The sequence below is a fragment of the Parasteatoda tepidariorum genome, chromosome 3, assembly GCF_043381705.1.
Source record: "Parasteatoda tepidariorum isolate YZ-2023 chromosome 3, CAS_Ptep_4.0, whole genome shotgun sequence".
In the NCBI taxonomy this organism is placed as follows: Eukaryota; Metazoa; Arthropoda; class Arachnida; order Araneae; family Theridiidae; genus Parasteatoda; species Parasteatoda tepidariorum.
The window spans coordinates 59,296,839-59,316,682 of record NC_092206.1 but is presented as its reverse complement, the minus strand read 5'-3'; the positions used below and the strand labels follow the sequence as shown (position 1 = coordinate 59,316,682).

At 30.2% G+C, this 19,844-nt stretch overlaps 1 protein-coding gene across 9 annotated transcripts in view; it reads right to left on the bottom strand.

The window, feature by feature from the left end:
- Window positions 1-19,844, bottom strand: part of LOC107447690 (choline/ethanolamine transporter flvcr2a) — a 42,223-nt gene that overhangs the window by 9,458 nt on the left and 12,921 nt on the right. For 7 of the 9 annotated variants that reach the window (XM_043054370.2, XM_043054376.2, XM_043054371.2 and 4 more), the window contains 5 exons: window positions 13,858-14,324; window positions 12,502-12,680; window positions 8,710-8,854; window positions 7,167-7,298; window positions 2,362-2,429 (listed from right to left, as the gene is read on the bottom strand). In XM_043054370.2, coding sequence (XP_042910304.1) covers window positions 2,362-2,429; window positions 7,167-7,298; window positions 8,710-8,854; window positions 12,502-12,680; window positions 13,858-14,324 — 991 coding nt within the window. Of the gene's footprint in view, window positions 1-2,361; window positions 2,430-7,166; window positions 7,299-8,709; window positions 8,855-12,501; window positions 12,681-13,857; window positions 14,325-19,093; window positions 19,234-19,844 lie in introns of those variants that run through there. The other 2 variants (XM_043054373.2, XM_071178693.1) reach the window with 2 other exon arrangements.

The following is a 19,844-nucleotide window of genomic DNA, read 5'->3' as shown; positions in this document are numbered from 1 at the left end:
CTCAGACCCACACGCTTCGAGTTAATACGTACTAAAGAGTACGTATATCTACTAATAGTGGATGTAAAACGAGGGTACCCAATGGCATTCGCGTCCATGAGATAATGGGCCGCTTGAGTCTGAAAGGCTCGTTGCACAATTGATACCATTGGCTAAAAAGAGAGAATTGCTCAATCACATATATGTGAACTATAATGCATCTACCATTACAATGATTCAATTCACTGGTATATAATATATGTTAACTCAATTCTATCAGGAGGTACCTTTAGATTGATGACGGTTGACATGGTCGGCAGCCTAGCCCTAAATTGGTAACTTTCGGGCGTAATCTGAACACGCCTACCTCAACAGAAACGCCCACTTCGATATGAAGAAGCCTATTTTGGATGGAACGCAGTAAACAGTTAACTTGCTATTTGTGGTTGTGACATAATTCTCCTCACGCTGTTGCTACTCATTCTCGATCACACGCAACGGGGACCTGTACACTCTCAACTTCTAATTATAACATAGGAGAGACCACGCACACAACCGGGATCTTAATACAGCTCTCCCGGCGTGTCACAAAACAGTAATGAATCAACTAGTTATATCCATGCATCGAATTCTATCCCAGATAAAATTCTGTTGAGGGACTATTGTAGCGTAGTTACCACTACAATTATTCGATTCCAATTAACTAGTATATAAACACATGTTAACTCGGTTCTACCAGGAGGTACCTTTTGATATAAGACGGTTGACATTGTCGGTAGCATAGCCCCACAAATCACAGTCCTGAAGGAGTTAAAGGACGTGAACTCCAAATAGTTAATATCTTACACTCATTGAATTGAATTTAAGAAATTTTCATTGAATTGAATTTAAGAAATTTCTTTTGATGCTTTTTCATAAATTTCTATAACCATTTAACTTCAAAAATCAAAAACAGTTTTACATTCATGGAAATCAAAAAGTTCGTGATCATTAGAAATTCATTAGAAAGGAACTCACATTTAATTTTATGCTATTTATAAATAGTTTATATTATGTATAATGAAAGCCATGAAATATTTTGGAATTTATTTCAGCTGCCATTTTGATTTCATTTCATTTGTTAGTATCAGATGAAAATTAAACTAATAGGCCATTAGTTAGGACTTTGAAAAACTCCTTGGTTATAATCTAGGGCCAAAAGTGCACTCCTTTCCCGAAGTTTTGATTAGAGATCAGATTATGGTAATAATCACCCGGTGTCCGTACTACTCTCCCCAACTTCCTTGAACTGCGAATATTTCAGGTTCATAAACTACAAATAAAATTAAATTTTAATTTAACTCTGTTTCATAGAATATTTATACATTTACCAACAGTCTTTTGAACAACTGTTTCAAATAGTTCTCAGTCTGTAGTCTCAACTGAAAAAATTATTATTTTAAAGTATTCCAATAATTTATAAACAAACTATATAAAGTTGAATTCAAAACCACCACTAATTATAGGCAGAAGATGGAAATACTACTTCATGAAATAATTATTAGTAAATAATCTTTTGAAGTGCTTCAATTGAATGACAGGTGTAATTTGAAATAAAACAAGATAGCATTAAAACTTGTTGAATTCTCATTTAAAGTTTTAATTTCATGTTGTTATTAGCATAAACTGGATTTAAAGCATAATAATTTATAAAAAATAATTGGGAGTTTTTAAATAATCTATAACATTTACAATTTTTTTTCAAAAAAAAGGAAAAAAAAGAGCCTTTAGTAATGGTAAAAGGAAAAACTATGATATTTTCCTTCAAACATAAAATGTTTAAGCTATACGAAAACAAAATGCCGAGCTTCTGAAAATAAACGTCAATTGAAAAACTTTTTCGTATATTTTCCGGTCGGTAAGGAAGGGTTAACTTCATAAAACTCTGGTTTCAGGATTAGTACGTATTACAGAAGATAATAAAGCTTATCCGTTTCACATTCCCCAAAGAAAAAAATTAGATCGAATTGTATTTATGGTTTAGTGACACAAGTGGTAGAATAAACTTCGATTCTGCAGACATAAACGATATTAAATATTGAGAGTATCAAAAACTGTGTTGTAAAATATCTGTAAGAAAAAAGGAGGATAATGTTAGTGGAGTGCCTTTGAATCGAAAGAGTTCTATTTATCTTATCTGAGCAAATCTCTCTAGAAGATTCTATAGCATTGGAGCATTAACTTATTCAACCATTTTGAAATGTTATTTCGTAAATAATGACTATAGGATAACTTAAAACACCTCAATTTTGAATTTAAGTACGCAATGTGCTCCAGAAATATCTTTAATGTTGTCTTTTAACTTAAGAAAAATATTTATTCAAAATTAGCATATACACTTACCGGGAAATGAATCAGGACCATCTCATTGAGAATAGTTGACATTGCAAAATAAGCTCCTGTAATAAGCCCTAAAACGCATACAAAAATATTTAACATTAATACAACCGTTAAGGAATAATCGATTCTTTAATGTTATCAATTAATTTTTTCTTATTTCTAATGGTACGGAAAATACAAAGCATTTAAGAACAAAACTACAAACGAATAACAAAGGAAATTAATTGTAAAGGTGACCCAAATCGCTACATTAAACCTTCTACGCCAGAGTCAGCAAAAAATGATGCATATCGACGGAGGTAGTCTCGATTTATTTCATCTGCCGAATTACAAAGAAAAAAGCAGAGTTCAAGTGTGGAGATGATCTGCCAGGCTGTCATGTCTAGTTAGAAGCTGGAACTGGACAGTATTCCAACACTATATCTTAGATTGAATTTGGAATTCCTAACCTTTATCTATTACTTACTTGCTATGCATCTCTCTGGAATGGAAAGATAGTGCAGAAAGATTTGTTTATGACATTCTGGAGATTTTATTGCGAGACAGTCGGCTTGTTTGTTCTTAAAAAGGCCAAATACCCAATACCCACCGACAAAACAGTTTCCTTTTCAAAGTCTACTACCGTAGTTAGTGCCAACATTAGGATATTTCTTTCAATGACGGGGAAGGAGACTAGGGGAACTACTGCCCTGCATTGTAGCATAGAAATTAGAAAAAATGATTAATCAAGCAAATCCATTCTCAAAAATCCACAAGTTTTTTAGAGCAATTCGGATATCTTTCGACTTTTCCTTCATTAACTATTCAAAATATAGATTCATAAGAAAAATAAAGTCAGAAAGACTCCTGATTCTGCAGTAATTAGATTTTCTAAAAGGGAGAGCCCTTCTTGTATACGTGAACTCACTCAGATTTTGGGTAATTCTTTAAGCATAACGCTTGAAAGCATCTATAAAGGTATCCCCCTTTAAAATGCATGTTCATACAGTGAACGAAAAAAAATATAAGGCTCACATTAAATTGAATGAAATTATGCTTTATTTTCATTTCACCTAAATGAATCTTTGATATGTCTCACTTCCTTTACATAATTTTGTAATATCACCTATACCTTATGGGGGATTATTTATCAACTATGTCAACCTTCCTCTATCAAACGATACCTCAAGGTGGAATCAAGTTAACATGTCTTACATACTAGGTAATTGGTGTTTAATAATCTTAGTGGTAGTCACGCCACAACCTCATGAAAAGTAAAATTTGGATTTCACAAAATTAACACAAACGAAAATATGGGGGGAAGGGGAAGTATAAGAGCATATTCTAAAGTTCTTAAAATTTTCATCAATAATCAAGAAAACCTTTTTTTTTTCAATCATTTAAATAAGCTGAGTGGTCATGGATCCTGAAAGCTCTCTTTGTCAAGATCCTGTTTGCATTAGTGTGCCATTATAATAAACTTCTCTGATTAGAAGTCCCCATAAGTTTTCGGTTGAATTAAGATCGGGACTCCTTGCTGGCCAATCAATTAAATTTACAGATTTAGCTTCAAATCAGGGTTTTGCTCTTTTACGAACGTGTATCAAAGCATCATCCTGTTGAAAAACATTGTCTCCTGAAGAAATCAGTGGTGCTTTTCAAGTAGCAAGCTTTCTCCCAACATATCAACATATTTATCGGAATTTATTTTACTGTTGATATAGATAATTGATTGGTTCTATTTACCTCAAAAGAACCTCAAACCGCCACTGAGCCACCACCATATTGATGTTTGCAAAGCACTTCTTGGGTCTTTCGCATACATTATACCGAAAATAATGAAAACCATCGGTTCCTTCAAGGTTGATCATATTTTCGTCAGAAAAGTTTATTTTTGATCGAGGGAAATATATTTTTTGGCAAAGTCAACTCTTCTTCTCTTATGTTGATTAGTGAACGTGAAACTAATTTTACATAAAGATGAAGATGTTTATTAAAAATATTTTGAACAGTCCTTGATGAACATGGTAAATTCAAATTTTGTTTAACTTCATTTTTTCTGGGACAAGCTCTCCTGACAATCATTCTTTTCTGTTGACGAGTGCAAATTTCTGGTTTCCTAGTTCGTTTTTTCATTCCATACATTCTAGGATTGTTTAGGAAATTATAAACTACTGTTTTTGATTTCTTGATTCTTTTTGAAATTTCCCGTCCACTTAATCCATATTTTCGAAAAACAACACAATTTCCCCTTTTTCAGAGTCAGAAAGATGAGTTTTATTGGGCATTATTCAAATAAAAGTCAACGAGTGCGAATTTTTTTTATCAAAAACCAATCTCTCAATCCTAGTTGCCATTTTTTATTTTTAAATATGCAAATTTTTCAATAGTTGGTGAAGAAAAAGCAATGACCTTATACTTTTTTTTTCCAATATCATTTGTATTTAAATATCAAAAAGTAAATTTAAACAGGTTTATATTTGAAATTTTTAATTGGTTTACACAAAAAAATAATTTAACTCCTATTTTTACTTTAAAAAATTGCTCACGATTCCGTAAATAAGAGTTTTTGAACTGGTGATTTTTTGTATATCTTAATACTTTTTTTCCCTCACTGTAAATGAAGAAGGGAGCAATGCGGCTAGTAGAAAGCTGGACTTTTTTTTTTGAAGTGTGCATAATTGTATATAATATATAACAGGGACACCTGTAACTTACATGTGGCCGGGAGCCACAATTAAAAATACAAATCAAATGGCGGGTCGCAACTTTATCAAAATTTTTTGTAGGACTCTTTTATGTTTGAAGGAACATTAAATATTACTGTCAGAGTTTTATCAAGTTGTACAAAACAAAAGTATTGAATTACAAATTAAAATAAGAAGTAGATTTTTAAAAATATTAAATTGTTATTAATAATATTTTTAAAAATATTAAACAAATAATAAAAATTCGGGCTACAACAACTTTCAAGTGCGCACCTATGTATTAAACAATTAATGTGCAACAGATATCTAATTGTTAAGGTATTAAAACTAACATAGTAGCACACAAACTATTCAATGAGAAAATTGAGCTTTGTCTGCTGCAGCTACCAGAGAATAGATATTTACATTTTAAATTTAAAATTTACAAATGTGTGTTTAAATATTTTTATCCAAAATGAGTGCTTTCGAAAAGTTAAATTGGAGAATTTCTTCGAGAAAATTTCTGATACGCACATGCTATATCATATTCCCAAAATACGAAAAATATTAAATAAAAAAGAGCAACAAACACGATTATTTTTGTATTTGAATAAATATTTTCTTGGATTCAAAACCTGAAAAATAAATTTCTTTGCACCGTTAGTATGTTAAATTTCACAGAAACGAAGAAACTAGGTTTTTATTAACGAGAAAAGTATTTTAAACCCATATAGATTTTTTGCGAAAATTGTTCGCAAAAAAATGACAACTAACATATTTTAGTTCGCGGGCCACAAGAAAAGGCTTCGCGGGCCGGATGCGGCCCTCGGGCCACAAGTTGGAAACTCCTGATACATAACATAAAAATCCAGAACCTAAAATAAATATATATATGATATAAGTCCTGTCATTCTTTTGAGTGTACCAACACGAACCACAAAGGAAGACCTTTTCACAGAGAGTATAAATTTATTTCAACATTTATTAAAATTATATTTTTTACTACACAGATTTACTATTTCGTATTATTAGAAACTCGGTGAGTCAACTCATTTCTAACGATGATCGTAACAAATTTCGTACAAAGATGAAGTTTTGATTAAGACACCAAAATAGAAACGCGAGATTCAGAAATATAGTCTCAGTTCATAAACATTGAAATTAAGATGAACTTTGAAAACGCTTACGTTTTTCTTAAAATACCTTAAGAAAATAATTTATGCATCAAAATATGAATCAAACTTAAACGTATGAATCAAACCACAAGAATAAAAAATTATTGTTATTTATTAAACGCAAACACAAAGTCATGAATGGAAAAAAACAGAAATAAATTCAAATTCCTTTTTAAGATAATAATACAGGGTGTTCCAAAATTCTCTTTACAACTTAAAAAATTCATAACTTCGAAAATAAACAAGATATTTATATTATGTTTCTTGCATGCGTTACTGCAACTACTAAAGTTTTGTTTAGTACACTTCAACATGCGCACCATTGGTGACCCTAAGCACTTCCAATCTGTAATCAATTTCAAGCCAGGTGATGTAAAGATAATTTTAGACCACCCTGTATAATAGAGGAAAATCTTGGGGAATGTAATGCACGCTTTCAAATCGTTTTGCGTTTTTGGAAGAAAAAAATACAACGCTACATAGGCAAGGAGATGTTTCTGCATACTGTTCTGCTATATGGAGGAAATTCCATAATTTTCAGATATGTATGGGGAAATTCCTATTGCATCTCAAAACAATATTAAGAAAGAGGTGATTTTTAAAAACGTCACCTTTTAAATAAGCGTGTCGGTTAATAATATTAGCAATAGTCTTAAAACTTCTAACTACAAAATTATTCCTAAATACTTTTTTCAATATCAACAGCATTTCTAACGATGATCGTAACAAATTTCGGTCAAAGATGAAATTTTGATTAAGACTCCAATATAGTAACGTGAGATTCAAAAATATGGTCTCAGTTCATAAATATTGAAATTAGGATGAACTTTGAAAACGCTTACGTTTTTCTTAAAATACCTTAAGAAAATAATTCACTTTTAAGAAAATTATTTACCTCACTCATTAAAATTTCCTCTTAAAAAGTGATTCACAGTTTAAATACTTGATAAAATATAAATATTCTTACCATAAGCAATGAGTAGTAAGACAAAAGGACCATTTCTGAATAGACGTTTTAAAGAAGCTCCATATTCAGGTCCTTCTCTGTGTTTAGTTGCCTGTGCTATACTCGGATATAATTTAGGTTTCTCTTCGAACACTATATAAGAAAAAAGAAGAAGAAAATAAATTGTAGGTAAAACCATAGAGCTGAAGTAGAAGTAGAACAAGTAAGCTGTTATATTTCCCCGATCTCTCTACGTTCCAAACATCATAGTCCCCTCAGTCACGTGCTCCCTCCCTTTCGGTAATTTTTTGCGTCCCTCAACAATTGAGATGAGTTCTCTTTTCTGGTGGCTTCGGGTTTTTTTACTTATATTTTACAACCGGCATTGAACAGCAGACCCAAATTTATGGGTTAACGACTAGTAATGTTCAACTACTTAGCCTTGTAATCTTGAACCTAATCCAGAAGACAAGAGAACTCCTAGATCGATTATTGGGAGACTTTTGGTGGGGACTTTTGATGGAACTAAACCGCATTTGCATTGCATGGAGAGAAAGACCGCGAGAACCTCCCACAGTTAGCCTGACGGCAAGGGGACTCCAACCCATGAACCGTCTACCAGTGAGTATATTTCACGTCAGCACTATGATCGAATGCGGAATTCCTATCGACGGGATTCGAACCCGGAACACTCTATCCCCTGAGCCATCGCGGCTCTAAAACTGGAATGGACTCTAATGCTGGAAAATTAAAAGCTTCAGGTATTTTAAGATTAGCGGAACAGTAAACTATTGGATCATTTTTCGAAAAGATTTCGCTTGATAAAAAACCGTTTTAGAATTCTAATTTTTTAATATGTAAAAACTGTATAAAATTATTAAAAGTTTTACTAAATTGAGAAAATTTTAATTTTCGAATGTTCTTAAAAATGGTAGAATCGTATCTCGTGAGTACTTAAGTTTTACAAAAAGTTTAAAATTTTTAATTTATTCCCGTAATTTACACTAGCCAAACAAGTGTCCGTATTTATAATTGAGTTTAAAAATCAAAGTTTTTTTCCATTTAAACTTGAAAATTGTAAAATTGTCAAAAAATCTACGATTTAATTAAATAATAAAAACGTAACTTTTGTTAATACTTATTTCAATAACAATTTCATCTTATAATGTTTTACATAATTAGAAAAAAAAACTATAAATAATTCAACATTTTTATTTTACTTTTTTTATTAATTATTATTTTGGTACATAATTTTAAAGTATGTATAACATTTTAGAGTTAATCTTAGGGAGTTTTTAGTTGCAAGAAACGAGAGTTTAAATTTTAATCCAACATTACAATCAATAGTATAACATCTTGTAAAATCATGAATATCAGTCCAGGTATTGAGAAATTTTCAAAGGATTTTAAACATGTCATGAAATCCAAAAATAAAATAAAAATTTAAAGAAAGAAAAAGATGCTGCATCGCATTAAAAAAATCCCTTACGGGATATACATATTTTTATATTTCATATTTTAACTAAACATATTTAAAAAAATAAGATTCATAAATCTCCCTTACCAAAAACAATTATGAATAAAATGATGATGTTGACTATGACTTGAGGATAGGCCATGCAACCCAAACCTTCAGTTATGCTTGATGTATTGTTGCAATCGTTTGTTAAAGCTAAAGGAGTGAAGATAAAACCGATGGCAATACCTAGCTATGAAAAAGTAAACTCATCTGAACACATATTAAAAAAACATATTAAGATTAAATTTTTAAAACATGCAATCGTAAAACAACATTAAAACCAGTGTCATTATACTACAAAATACTTAATGTACAATTATTTATTAAGTGGTATTTAAGAATGAATCTATTTTTTTTTTTTTTTTTTTTTTTTTTGGTTTAATCCGGTTAATGAAAATTTTGGAAAATAGGGTCGATTATGTAAAATTCCTGTTTGGGCATGACTACTTTATTATTAAGTATCTTATTCACTTCCTTTAATATTTTAGACCAAAGCTAATGTAAGGCTTTCAATACCTAATTAAAAATTTCATTCTCTTCAAAAATACATAAATATGAAATAACAGTCGACATGTTTTTCAAGCGCTCAAAAATAGGCGACCATTTTCAAGACTTGCCAAACGTGAATGAGAGAAAAGAAAAATGAATTGAATTATAAAACAAATCTTTGACAACGAAAAATAAAGGCAAGAAACAAACCTAGAGAAAACCACAGAAACCGAGAGAAAAAAAAGATGAAAAACAGAACAAAAAGGACCACTGAATTGCCCATCTCGGCTACTGTGGCTTTTTTTTTTTTCTTGGTTTTTTGTTCTGATTTTCATCTTTTTCGAATAAGTTGAAGAGTTTATTTAGATAAAATGAAATAAAAATTTTAAAAAACTACCTGAATAGGTAATAATTAAATTGAAAATACTATTGCTATTACAGAACAACTAATAATAACTTTTAAGGGAAATAGTACATAAAGGATTTGTTATTGAGACAATTTCTTTTTCAATAATTTTGAAATCTCAATTTTTCCTATTTATATTAACTCTTTAATTAGTTATTTAAAAAACACTTCCAAACCAATCCTAATTCTTATTTTCATCGAAATTCCTCAATAAAACCCTTTCATTTTAAAATTTGTTTATAAAAGTTTAAATATTTTATTGGTGGAACAAGTTTTACAAACTTCTCCAAATCACACTGTAAGTATACACGAATACAGTCATACGAAATGCTCCTTAATATTTCGATGTAACAAAATAAACTAAGTTTTATATTTAAAAATGTTTGGAAAATATTTTAAGGCAAATAAAGTTATATAAAGCAATTTAAAGCTTTTAAAAAGATTTAACGCAAAGATGGAATAATACAAAATATGAATTCTATACTTCAAAGTACTTGCATTTATCAAACCACACGAGATTTATCTCAATAACAATAAGAAAGAATATTAATTTAAGACATAAGAAATAACATGAATTAAAAGACGTTTCGATATTGCTCTAATTACTCCTAAAACTAAAGATTAAAATTTTCTTGATAATTTCAAACGTCATATTTAAATTTCTATAACTTTTGGTGAATGGTTAGATTTTTTTAATAGGTTAAAAATGCCATTTGTGAACTAAATGCCGTAAAGCTAAACTACGCAACTAGAAAGGAGGAAGTAATAAAAAAACGAAAATAGTCAATATTTATTCATAAAACCATGCTGAGAGAACGTGATTTTACTTCATGGAACATTTCAGCTGCAAAACATAGTTGTAAACAGCTGCTGAAACAAAAGGAAATCAATCACCTTTTGTCGAAAGAAAATTTTTGAGGAATTTTGAATATTTTACAATGATGAAGCTCAAATATCAACCAATTTTTTGTTTCTAATTTTATTTTTGTATATTTAAAAGTAAGAGGTAGAGAAACTTAGACTAATTTTAAAGTAACAATCAAATGAAAAGTTTATTATAAGAAAGTTCTGATATTTTTGGGTATTCAAGAAAATTAATTAACTAACAAGAATATCAGGCCATCATGATGGGTAGTAACGCATATCAAAGCTTGGGTTGAGATTTCTCATGCTATAGAATAAGTGTCTGATCAGATTGCACTAATTCCGATCGTGTTTTAGTAGTTTTCAAGCAATTTCAGGAGTCCACTAAGCAAGAGGTGGACTACGCAAGGTGGTGGATACGCGGACTACGCAAGTTCCCCATGCATGACTAAGAATTAGGGGAATGTGGTGATGAGACAAAGATGTAAGTCTGCATACAATATAAGTCTACAATGCACTACAACTCTACAATGTAAGTCTGCATATGCGCTATTATTGTCATCGGATTATCATTGTAGTGCATCTACCACTACAAAAATACAGCTCCAATTCACTAGTACATGGATGGTCCATATTGAACAGTTGACTTGCTACTTGTGACTGTGACATTATCCTCCACACACTGTTGCTTCTCAATCTCGATCACACACAACGTCGGCCTGTATACAATCGACCGCTAATGGCTACACGAGAGCAACCACAAACGTGAACTTAATACAGTTCTCACGATCAGCACTCAAAAGTACGGTGATCTTAATACAGCTCTCCCGGTTTCTCACTAAACAGCAATGAATCAACTAGTGGTGTCTCATTCATCGAATTCTATCACAGATAAAATAGTTTTGTAGTACCACTACAAAAATACAATTCCAATTCCAGCACATAAGACATGTTAACTCGATTCTATGTTGGGGTACCTTTTCATTGATGAAGGTTGACATTGTCGTTAACTATGATCACCTCAATCATTAAGGATGAATCTCTAATTGTCACCTATAGCCCATTAATTCAGCTTTAGTGCTATGTTAACAATCAAATTAAAGTTAGCTTTTAAAAAAAATAGTATCAGTAGGAAGCTGTTTGCAAGACTCACATTAATAATTATCTGATTTATTGCTCTGACAGGGAAAAACTAATTGCTGCATATACAGCTGATTTCAACATATTTCAAACTTCGGCTTTTCTTCAAAATATCACTTGAAATTTTCGTCCACTAAACAGTTCTCAAAATATAATTCAAAGTTTAAAACACAATTTTTCGTGATGATTTCTCTCCCCTATAGTTATAGCTTTGTTAATTTTAATTGAAATATTTCATAAGCTCGTGCTTTTAGTTTTAACTTACGATCGAAGGATCGGGTTTTCACAAGCTAAGTTGAAATCGTAGTGGTTTGAGAAACTTCACTTTATAATTAATTAATACAAAAGATAATCGGAGTTGCGAAATCAGACACAAAAACATACTATCTCCAAAAGTTAAGTTATCATTATTTTCAAAGAATTTGTCAATCAATTTCGGATTTTAGCATTCAAAACTACGCAGTTTAATAAAGAATAAAAGTCTGTATATCTGTTTAATTGCAATTATACTGCGTATAAGTATTTTATTCTAGATATAGAGCAAAAAATAACATTTAAGGACAACTGCCCTAACTGCTGTTCTAAACTATTAGGCAAACTACTAAACTATTAGACAAAGAGCAATAATAGCTAAAACAGCAACTCCCCACCCTAAAACATATTACATTCGAAAGCAGAGCTAGCTGGTCACCTAAGGAGGTTATATATATAAGAATTTAGTTTCTGTTTATTATTAAGTCTTATTTTTTTCAAGCGTAATTTTTTTTAGTCACTTATCTTTCCTCAGTCTTTCCAATAAAACAAGTTCTGATGTTTTAATCTAATCTTTTTCGTTATTCATTCGCCAAGCTTTAACAACATTTCTTTTAATTCTAAAAACATTTTTGGGAGCAGTAATTAGAAGTGGCACCTTCCATTTAAAATAATAGTAATAATACCTGATTTCCAAAGACACCCATAGCACATGCTAATCCTACTTCATTTGCTCCAAACCAGACACCTGCTATGAAGGGAGGTAAACTCAAAACAAATACTTGCCCCATGGCATATATTGTTTGGCAAACCATAACATAAACATAGCGATCAGGTGAGAGAGTATAGCATTGCACTACTGAACCTGTGAATTAAAAAAATACTCCTCTTACTTACATTAGAAAAACTTCGTTTTATAGTCTAGCAATCACGAGTTGAGCTTACAGTGAGATTGCCTTAAGTCCAGGTCTCATTTTGTGATGGCTAGACTATTATTATATAGGTATTATTATATAGACAAACTTGAATATCAGATAATTTACGTCATATAGATTAATATTTGTATAAAAACATATGATGAAAAACGCCATCGTACGTAGCTAGAGAAGCTTCTCTAATAGGGACTCGCTGTTCGTGAACATTTTAGCATTGTACTTTTATATATATAAGCCATCTTAATTTTAAGTTTTTTAATAATTATTGCGAAAATTGCATTCAACAGAAATAGATATTTTATCAAAATTTAATGATGTGGTAGACTAGCTTTGCGAATTCGGCCAGTAAGTCACCAAATTAATGAACTACTAAAAAACTAAGAACTACTGTAAAAGCTATTTTGCTTATAACTAACTGCTGACGCTGACGTCATAGGTCACATGAGTAATTCGACATCTTCTCCTTCTTGAAGTGTTGTTGTTGTTGACGTATGCCTGTTTAGGCAGAGGGGGTGCGATTGTTCTTCTTTTTCCAGTGGCGTCATCTATGGCCAAGAATTCGACTTCAGCTACACCCATTACGTCACACCCGTTTATAGAGCAGACCCATTCATACATCCATTCATCCACAGATCGTAATTTTGACCTGAATCAGAGAATCTTCATATTNGTATTGATTTGTTATGGGAACATGGAGGAATTTGAGACTCGACAGATTTAACATGCATCAGTCATCACTTTACTACACGGGGAGTTTTCGGCCGGCGGGGTTCGAACCCACGAACTCTCGGAGATGCCCTACCGACCAGGCTATTCCGGCCTCTCTTCTTGAAGTGCATGTACCTAATTAATACAAAATAATGAAAAATATGTTTAATAAAAATTCTACGAAAAAGGGGTCATGAGAGCGCCTTTCTTTTTCCTGTTATATGTTAATGTATGCTGTTAAAATACGTAAAGTCATCAAGCAATAGAAAGGAGAATTTGGGAGAAAATGTGAGAAAAAAACAAGGCTAGATTCGTTAGTTTTAACCAAAAATATAAAAGATATAAATATATATATTTTTTAAAGTTTTACAAGGTAATTAGAAATATATCTACACTTACCTAAAAAATTTAATACTCCTCCAAGTACGAGAGTTATCCGTAACCCTTTTGTGTCCATCAGATACATTACAGGAAAGACCAGCGGCAAAAACGCTACCATATATACAACTGAAGCCCAGTTCACATCATTTAAAGATACACCATAGTAGCAAGATATGATATCAGCTACAACTGTGTACTGGTATTGTGGTACACCGTTCATCATTGAACACAACATGAACACAAACAGCATGAGAAATCTCCGCTTGTAAAGTTTAATGGATGCAAAACCTGCTGATTTCTCGAATTGTTTATCAGGATAAAGAGCTGTCTTTTCACTGTGATCGGGATAAACTTTGTGGATGGTCATATTGTTCACTATGGTGTCGCTGCTAAGATTCTTGTAAAAGTTAGAAGATAAATTACATTCTTTGGTGGAGTCCGTTCCGTAATGCTTTCTCATTGTACTCGTAGACGGGGAAGTATTTCTGGAAGAAAATTCAAGAAATTAATTTATAATGCTTAAAGAAAGACAATTTTTAGCTTTAAATAATTTTAGAATGTTTAACCCTAAAAAAAATTAAATAATCATTTGTAACAAACCAATACCCTGTGGTGCCACCTATGTCCCCACCACCGAGACTCAGTTCAAGTTCGGATATGAAACCTTAAACATGACTTGACTTTTCCCCTTTCCCCGAGTTTTCTTAAATTTTAATTCTTTTTACTTTTGTTCAAATGTAATTTATGTTTGTATCTGTGGTTATTAATTAAATTTCTTTATTAAGTGTACTTTTAGTCACTTTTGTCCTAATTTGCAATTAATTTGAGCTAGCCGATATTCCTTCACACTACACATTTAAATATTTTCTGACATAAAATAGTATTAGAAATATAAGTTTTAAAATATACAGAGAAGCATAAAATATGCTACAGATTATATTATGTTTAAATGTTCCTATTGGAAAAACTATTTAAATAGTAAAAAATAGTTAACGCTTTTTTAATGGATGCAACACGTGTTTATATATTTAGAAAAAATTTGCTAACTGGTTAGCAGAACAAGTTTTTTTTTTTAATTTTTTTTTTGCTTTATTTTTCTAGGTATCATCCGCTTTAATAACACAGTTGCTGAAAATGCAGTTATCTAATTAAATTTAGATGTATTGTAAAACTAATTAAATTATAGATTTCAGCGAAATTTTTGAACTAAATATAAACTTGCTTAAAAAATATTAGATTAGAAAAATATTATAAAACTGTTTCATATTAATAAATAAATGAATGATATTAAAATATCATTCACTTACTGATTCAGAAGATGATATATGAGAAGATCACGTTTTGAAATCATCAAGGAATAATCTGATGATTTTAAAACGTTATCGTATTATGAAAATGTCTAATCTAAGTTATTCATGAGAACTTTAAAAGTGAAACTTTTTATATTACCAAATATAGGTGTTTCATATTAAGCAAAGAAAATACAAGTGTTTTCAAATATTACGGATTAAACAAGAGATTCAAAAGAAATTCCAGTGTGAGTGAATTTTATGAATAATCATAGTTCCTTAAAGCCAAATCTAAAAATATTTTTTGACAATTATTCAAAGTATTTCAAATTAAGTAGGGGGACAAAACACGGATATAAATAACATAGGGAATTCAAAAATCTTGATTTATAATGCGTATAATCTTTTATTGCTTCTAAAAATAAATATTTGGATTATCAGAAAACAATTTTAATAATTCTAAAAGCTTGTAATAAACTGTTTGTAATGTAATAAATTGCTTTTCAATACAGCTGAAAGACTTGGATGAATATAATGATTAACCGCGTGTCCACTTTTTCAATCAGTGAAAAACTCCATGCCTTCATGTAAGTAATAAGATGTTTCTGTTCATTCTACTCTTATTTTGAAGAGTCCCGCAGAGGACTGATCGTAAAGACACGGTTCCAGTAGAACACCGAAGTCCAGCATCACTGACTGCGATCAGTAAGCGGGTGGATGACCATTTTGATCAACCTGCGGTCCTCGTTAAACTGTTCTGTCGTAAAATGCGAGAAATCACGCAAGTCTTTGGGCTTCCAAAGTGGAAAAGCCCTCCCTTCTGCAGAAGATCAAAATTGTAATGGCATGTTTTCGAATCCTCCTCAGGGATTTTTCCCAAACTGCCGCCTATAGCCCATTGAACAACTTTAGTGGGACATAAAGTGCCCACCTATTTTATTTAGTGGAAAAATACTAAGAACTTGAATATAAAAATATCAATTTCAAAATGAAATCCGTATCTTATTACTACCATATGTAAAATATAGAAAGACCGGACTGTGTAGTGATCAGGGATCTGACCTAACAGAATGGTCCTGGGTTCAAATTGTGGACAAGGCCTGGATGTTCTTTCATTCTCTGTTCTGTCTGTCCTTACTGTGGGAACAACGTTGGCCCACCTAATATGGTGCCAATCGGGCGAATGGGCGAAAACAAAAATAAAGACACTGGTTTACTCTTGAATATAATACAGTGAAACCTGTAAAGTTGACCACCTCTATTATCAAGAACCAAATTTATCCTATATATTAAGCGATGGCGAAACCTTCATGAACTACTCACCTATCAATCTTGCATGTCGATAGTTGATGCCAAATTTCCCTAGCAGTGTTAGTGAACACTATTTTAAAACCTTCGAAAAAGTTGACAAAAAAAACTATTTCAGGAATTTTTCAATAATTTTACGCTGTGTATCAAAATTTCCTTCATTTGGTGAAATAGTATTACAAGCTAACTATATTATTTTAATTAATATGGAAAGATATATACTAAAATTAAATTTTAAAAAAAACTAAATAAAAAATTTTTTTATCCTCTCCCATAAGCTGGCCATCTGTCTAAGTTGACCAATTTAGTTGTCCGACGTAACGAACATAAACTGCGCAGTGGAGGATAAATAATAAAGATGTCACTATTTTCGGGTTACTAAGCTGCGAAGTATGGGAAAATACGAAAGATTTTATTACGTTTGGACTACTAAATGATTAAATTTCTTGTTTATGGTAACCCGTGCTGAGGCCTTCTCTCTTCTAGGAGGTATTGGGTAAACCCTCTAAAAAATGGGAAGAATAGTATCGTGAAAATACGTATTTCTAAGAAATTAGAAAAATACTGTTGGAGAATTTTATAAAAATTATTATAGGAAGAGAGTAAAAATCAATAGTTTTAAGTAAATGGACATCATAATGTACTGTAATGCAAGTTTTTTGTGGGATGAATGAATTTGACAACATTCTAACAAGCTGGAGCACTATGTGATTCCACGTCTGATAACAACACAAGTATCTATCGTTTCTTGACAGCTATAAGCAAAATTTATCGTTTTATTATTGCCTTAAGTAAAGTACGTCAATCACAATTCAGACCAGACCACTTTTCGATTATCTAGAATCCTCAAATTTCTTTTAAAGATGTGTGGTGGATGATAATACAAGTTTTTATTCATTTTATGACTACTAAAAATTTATCGCCATATTATCTAACAATATCTCTCTTCCATCCAAACTTTTCCGACTAACTAGTGTACTCAAATTTCAACTGGAGCTTTGTGTCTAATACAAATTACAATTGTTTCCTAGATGATTAAAGCAAAATGTATCCCCAAAGATTTCGGTTATTTTCCTACAGTAAGAAACTATAATGAAGAAAAATTTTTAAAAAATTAAAAAACTACGGTCTGCAAGTAAACTAAAAATGAGAAACTAATTTTATTTTTAGTCTACCCAGAACCGAAAAACGTAGGTCTCATCACTTGTATCACCAACAAAAATTCCCCTTCCCGTCTATCGAAAGTTATGTTCCCAGCGTTTTTCGTTTTAAGACTAAGTATAAAAAAAATTCCCTTTTTTAGTCTACTTAAAAAAAAATGTAGATTTAAAATTTAATTTTTTTTTCAACAAAAAAAAGTTGTTAGACATGCTTGTAATTTATTGAAAGTTAAAAACAGTTAATAAAACCACTATTTATTTATCAAACTGAGATTGATTATCAAACAACAAAAGGCAAATTTTTATTATCAAACTGAGATTGATTATTAGACTACAAAAGACAAATTTTCTAATAACAAAATTCAATTATTATTATTTAAAATTTATCTTGATCTGTCGTATTTAATAATTTTTTATTAATGCATTTAAATTTTTTTAAGGTTAAATAGATTTTAAACAAATCATATATGATGAAAACACTATAACTAGTTTTAGAGATTTCGTAGGAATAAACACATAAATTTTATTTATTTGTTTTCAATAATCCTGAGTCTTAAAGTTTTTCGTATCTTTAAACTTCAAATGATCAACATTGAATTAAAAATGTTTACTACTTTTCAGAAATAATGCGAAAATTTAGAAAATTAGTTTTAAACTTAACTAGACTTAAGTTAAAATAGTAAACACCTTCATAACTAAACTGTGATTTACTATACAGTTTGAAATTAAGAATTTTATAGCATTTTAAATCTGAAATATCCAATTAATATTATAACAAAGTAAATAAAAATATAAAACTGTTTTAAATGTTTAAATATATAAAGTTTTTCACTATAATAATTACCTTAAATTTAAAATATCTTTAAAATATGTATGAATTTATATGGGTAATATTTTTTCGTTAACATTTTGTCCCATTATAAGTTTGAAAATTATGTTTTTAAAATCAACTTTTATGCATAATAGTTATCTCCATTTTCTACGATTGTCTTTGGTTGATAAGCATCTTGTTTTACAAATAGAATTAAAGCATTTTATTTCATAAACTAACACAATATTTAGAATAACACAGCTTATGAAATAACATTAAACATTATAAACTGAAAATCAATATTGTGAGTTTCGTACTTTCTGACAAAAAGAGTTAACACATTTTATTTCATAAAATAAAACAAAATTTAGAATAACACAGCACATAGAATAACACGAAGCATTTTGTACTGCAAAAGCAATATTGTAAATTTAATGTTTTGCCTTAAAAGCTTTTAAACAGTGTTTGATATTTTGTATAGCTATTCAAACAAGTATTTGTGTAAAAAATTTACAAAAAGAAATCTATTTTTAATTATTTATTACATAAAATACGATGTTTCACTACTGAAATTGAAATTATGTAATCATATCTTACAGCTACTTGTAAATTAAAGATTCACACACAGAAAAATGACATTATTAATTCCAACTGATATTTTAAAAAGAAACATATTTTTAACTTACCAATACACTTAAATTCTAGCTTATTTATTACTTTAGAAAAAGATATTTTTGCTATTTTAGCTTTCCAATACATACTCACATTCGCCGTGATTTTGTTTAGTTTATCATTTCGTTAATGAAAGAGCCAAAATAAATCGCCAATTGAAACAGAAAGCTAACATAACAGGCCGCTTTTGTGGGAAATGAAACAGGCCAGTTTACCATGTTTACAGTTTAATCTCACTTTTTAAATAATTACATATTTTATCTTTTTTACATAAACATTGATTATTTGATGTGCAGTGAGACAAATTATGATTTATAACAAAATCATTATATATTTAGATGTTTTAAAATTTCAAATTTCATTGAATTTATTTTTTATTAAAATAAGTTTTTAATATTTATTGTTTTCATTTGCTGTAAAATATTCGGTAGTTAGCAAAATTAAGTTTGAAATACACTGTAATATAAATTTAGATGATGACAAAGCGCTTTTTAAAAAAATATGCAAGCAAGTTTAGATTTAGTTTAACACGTTTTTTTTTTATTCTTATTAAAGTAAATTCCTTGTTGAAGGTCTTATAAAAATGTGCATATTTGTAATAAACATAATAAAACATGCACAAGTTAATGTTTTATGGACACTTTAAGCAATTTATAGTTCAATCTCAAGCTATATTTTTAAAAAACTTCATTTTGAAAGAAAATTATTTCACACTGTAATATCTTGTTTTAAAATTGCGAAATAAACTTTGTGTACAAAGAAGTT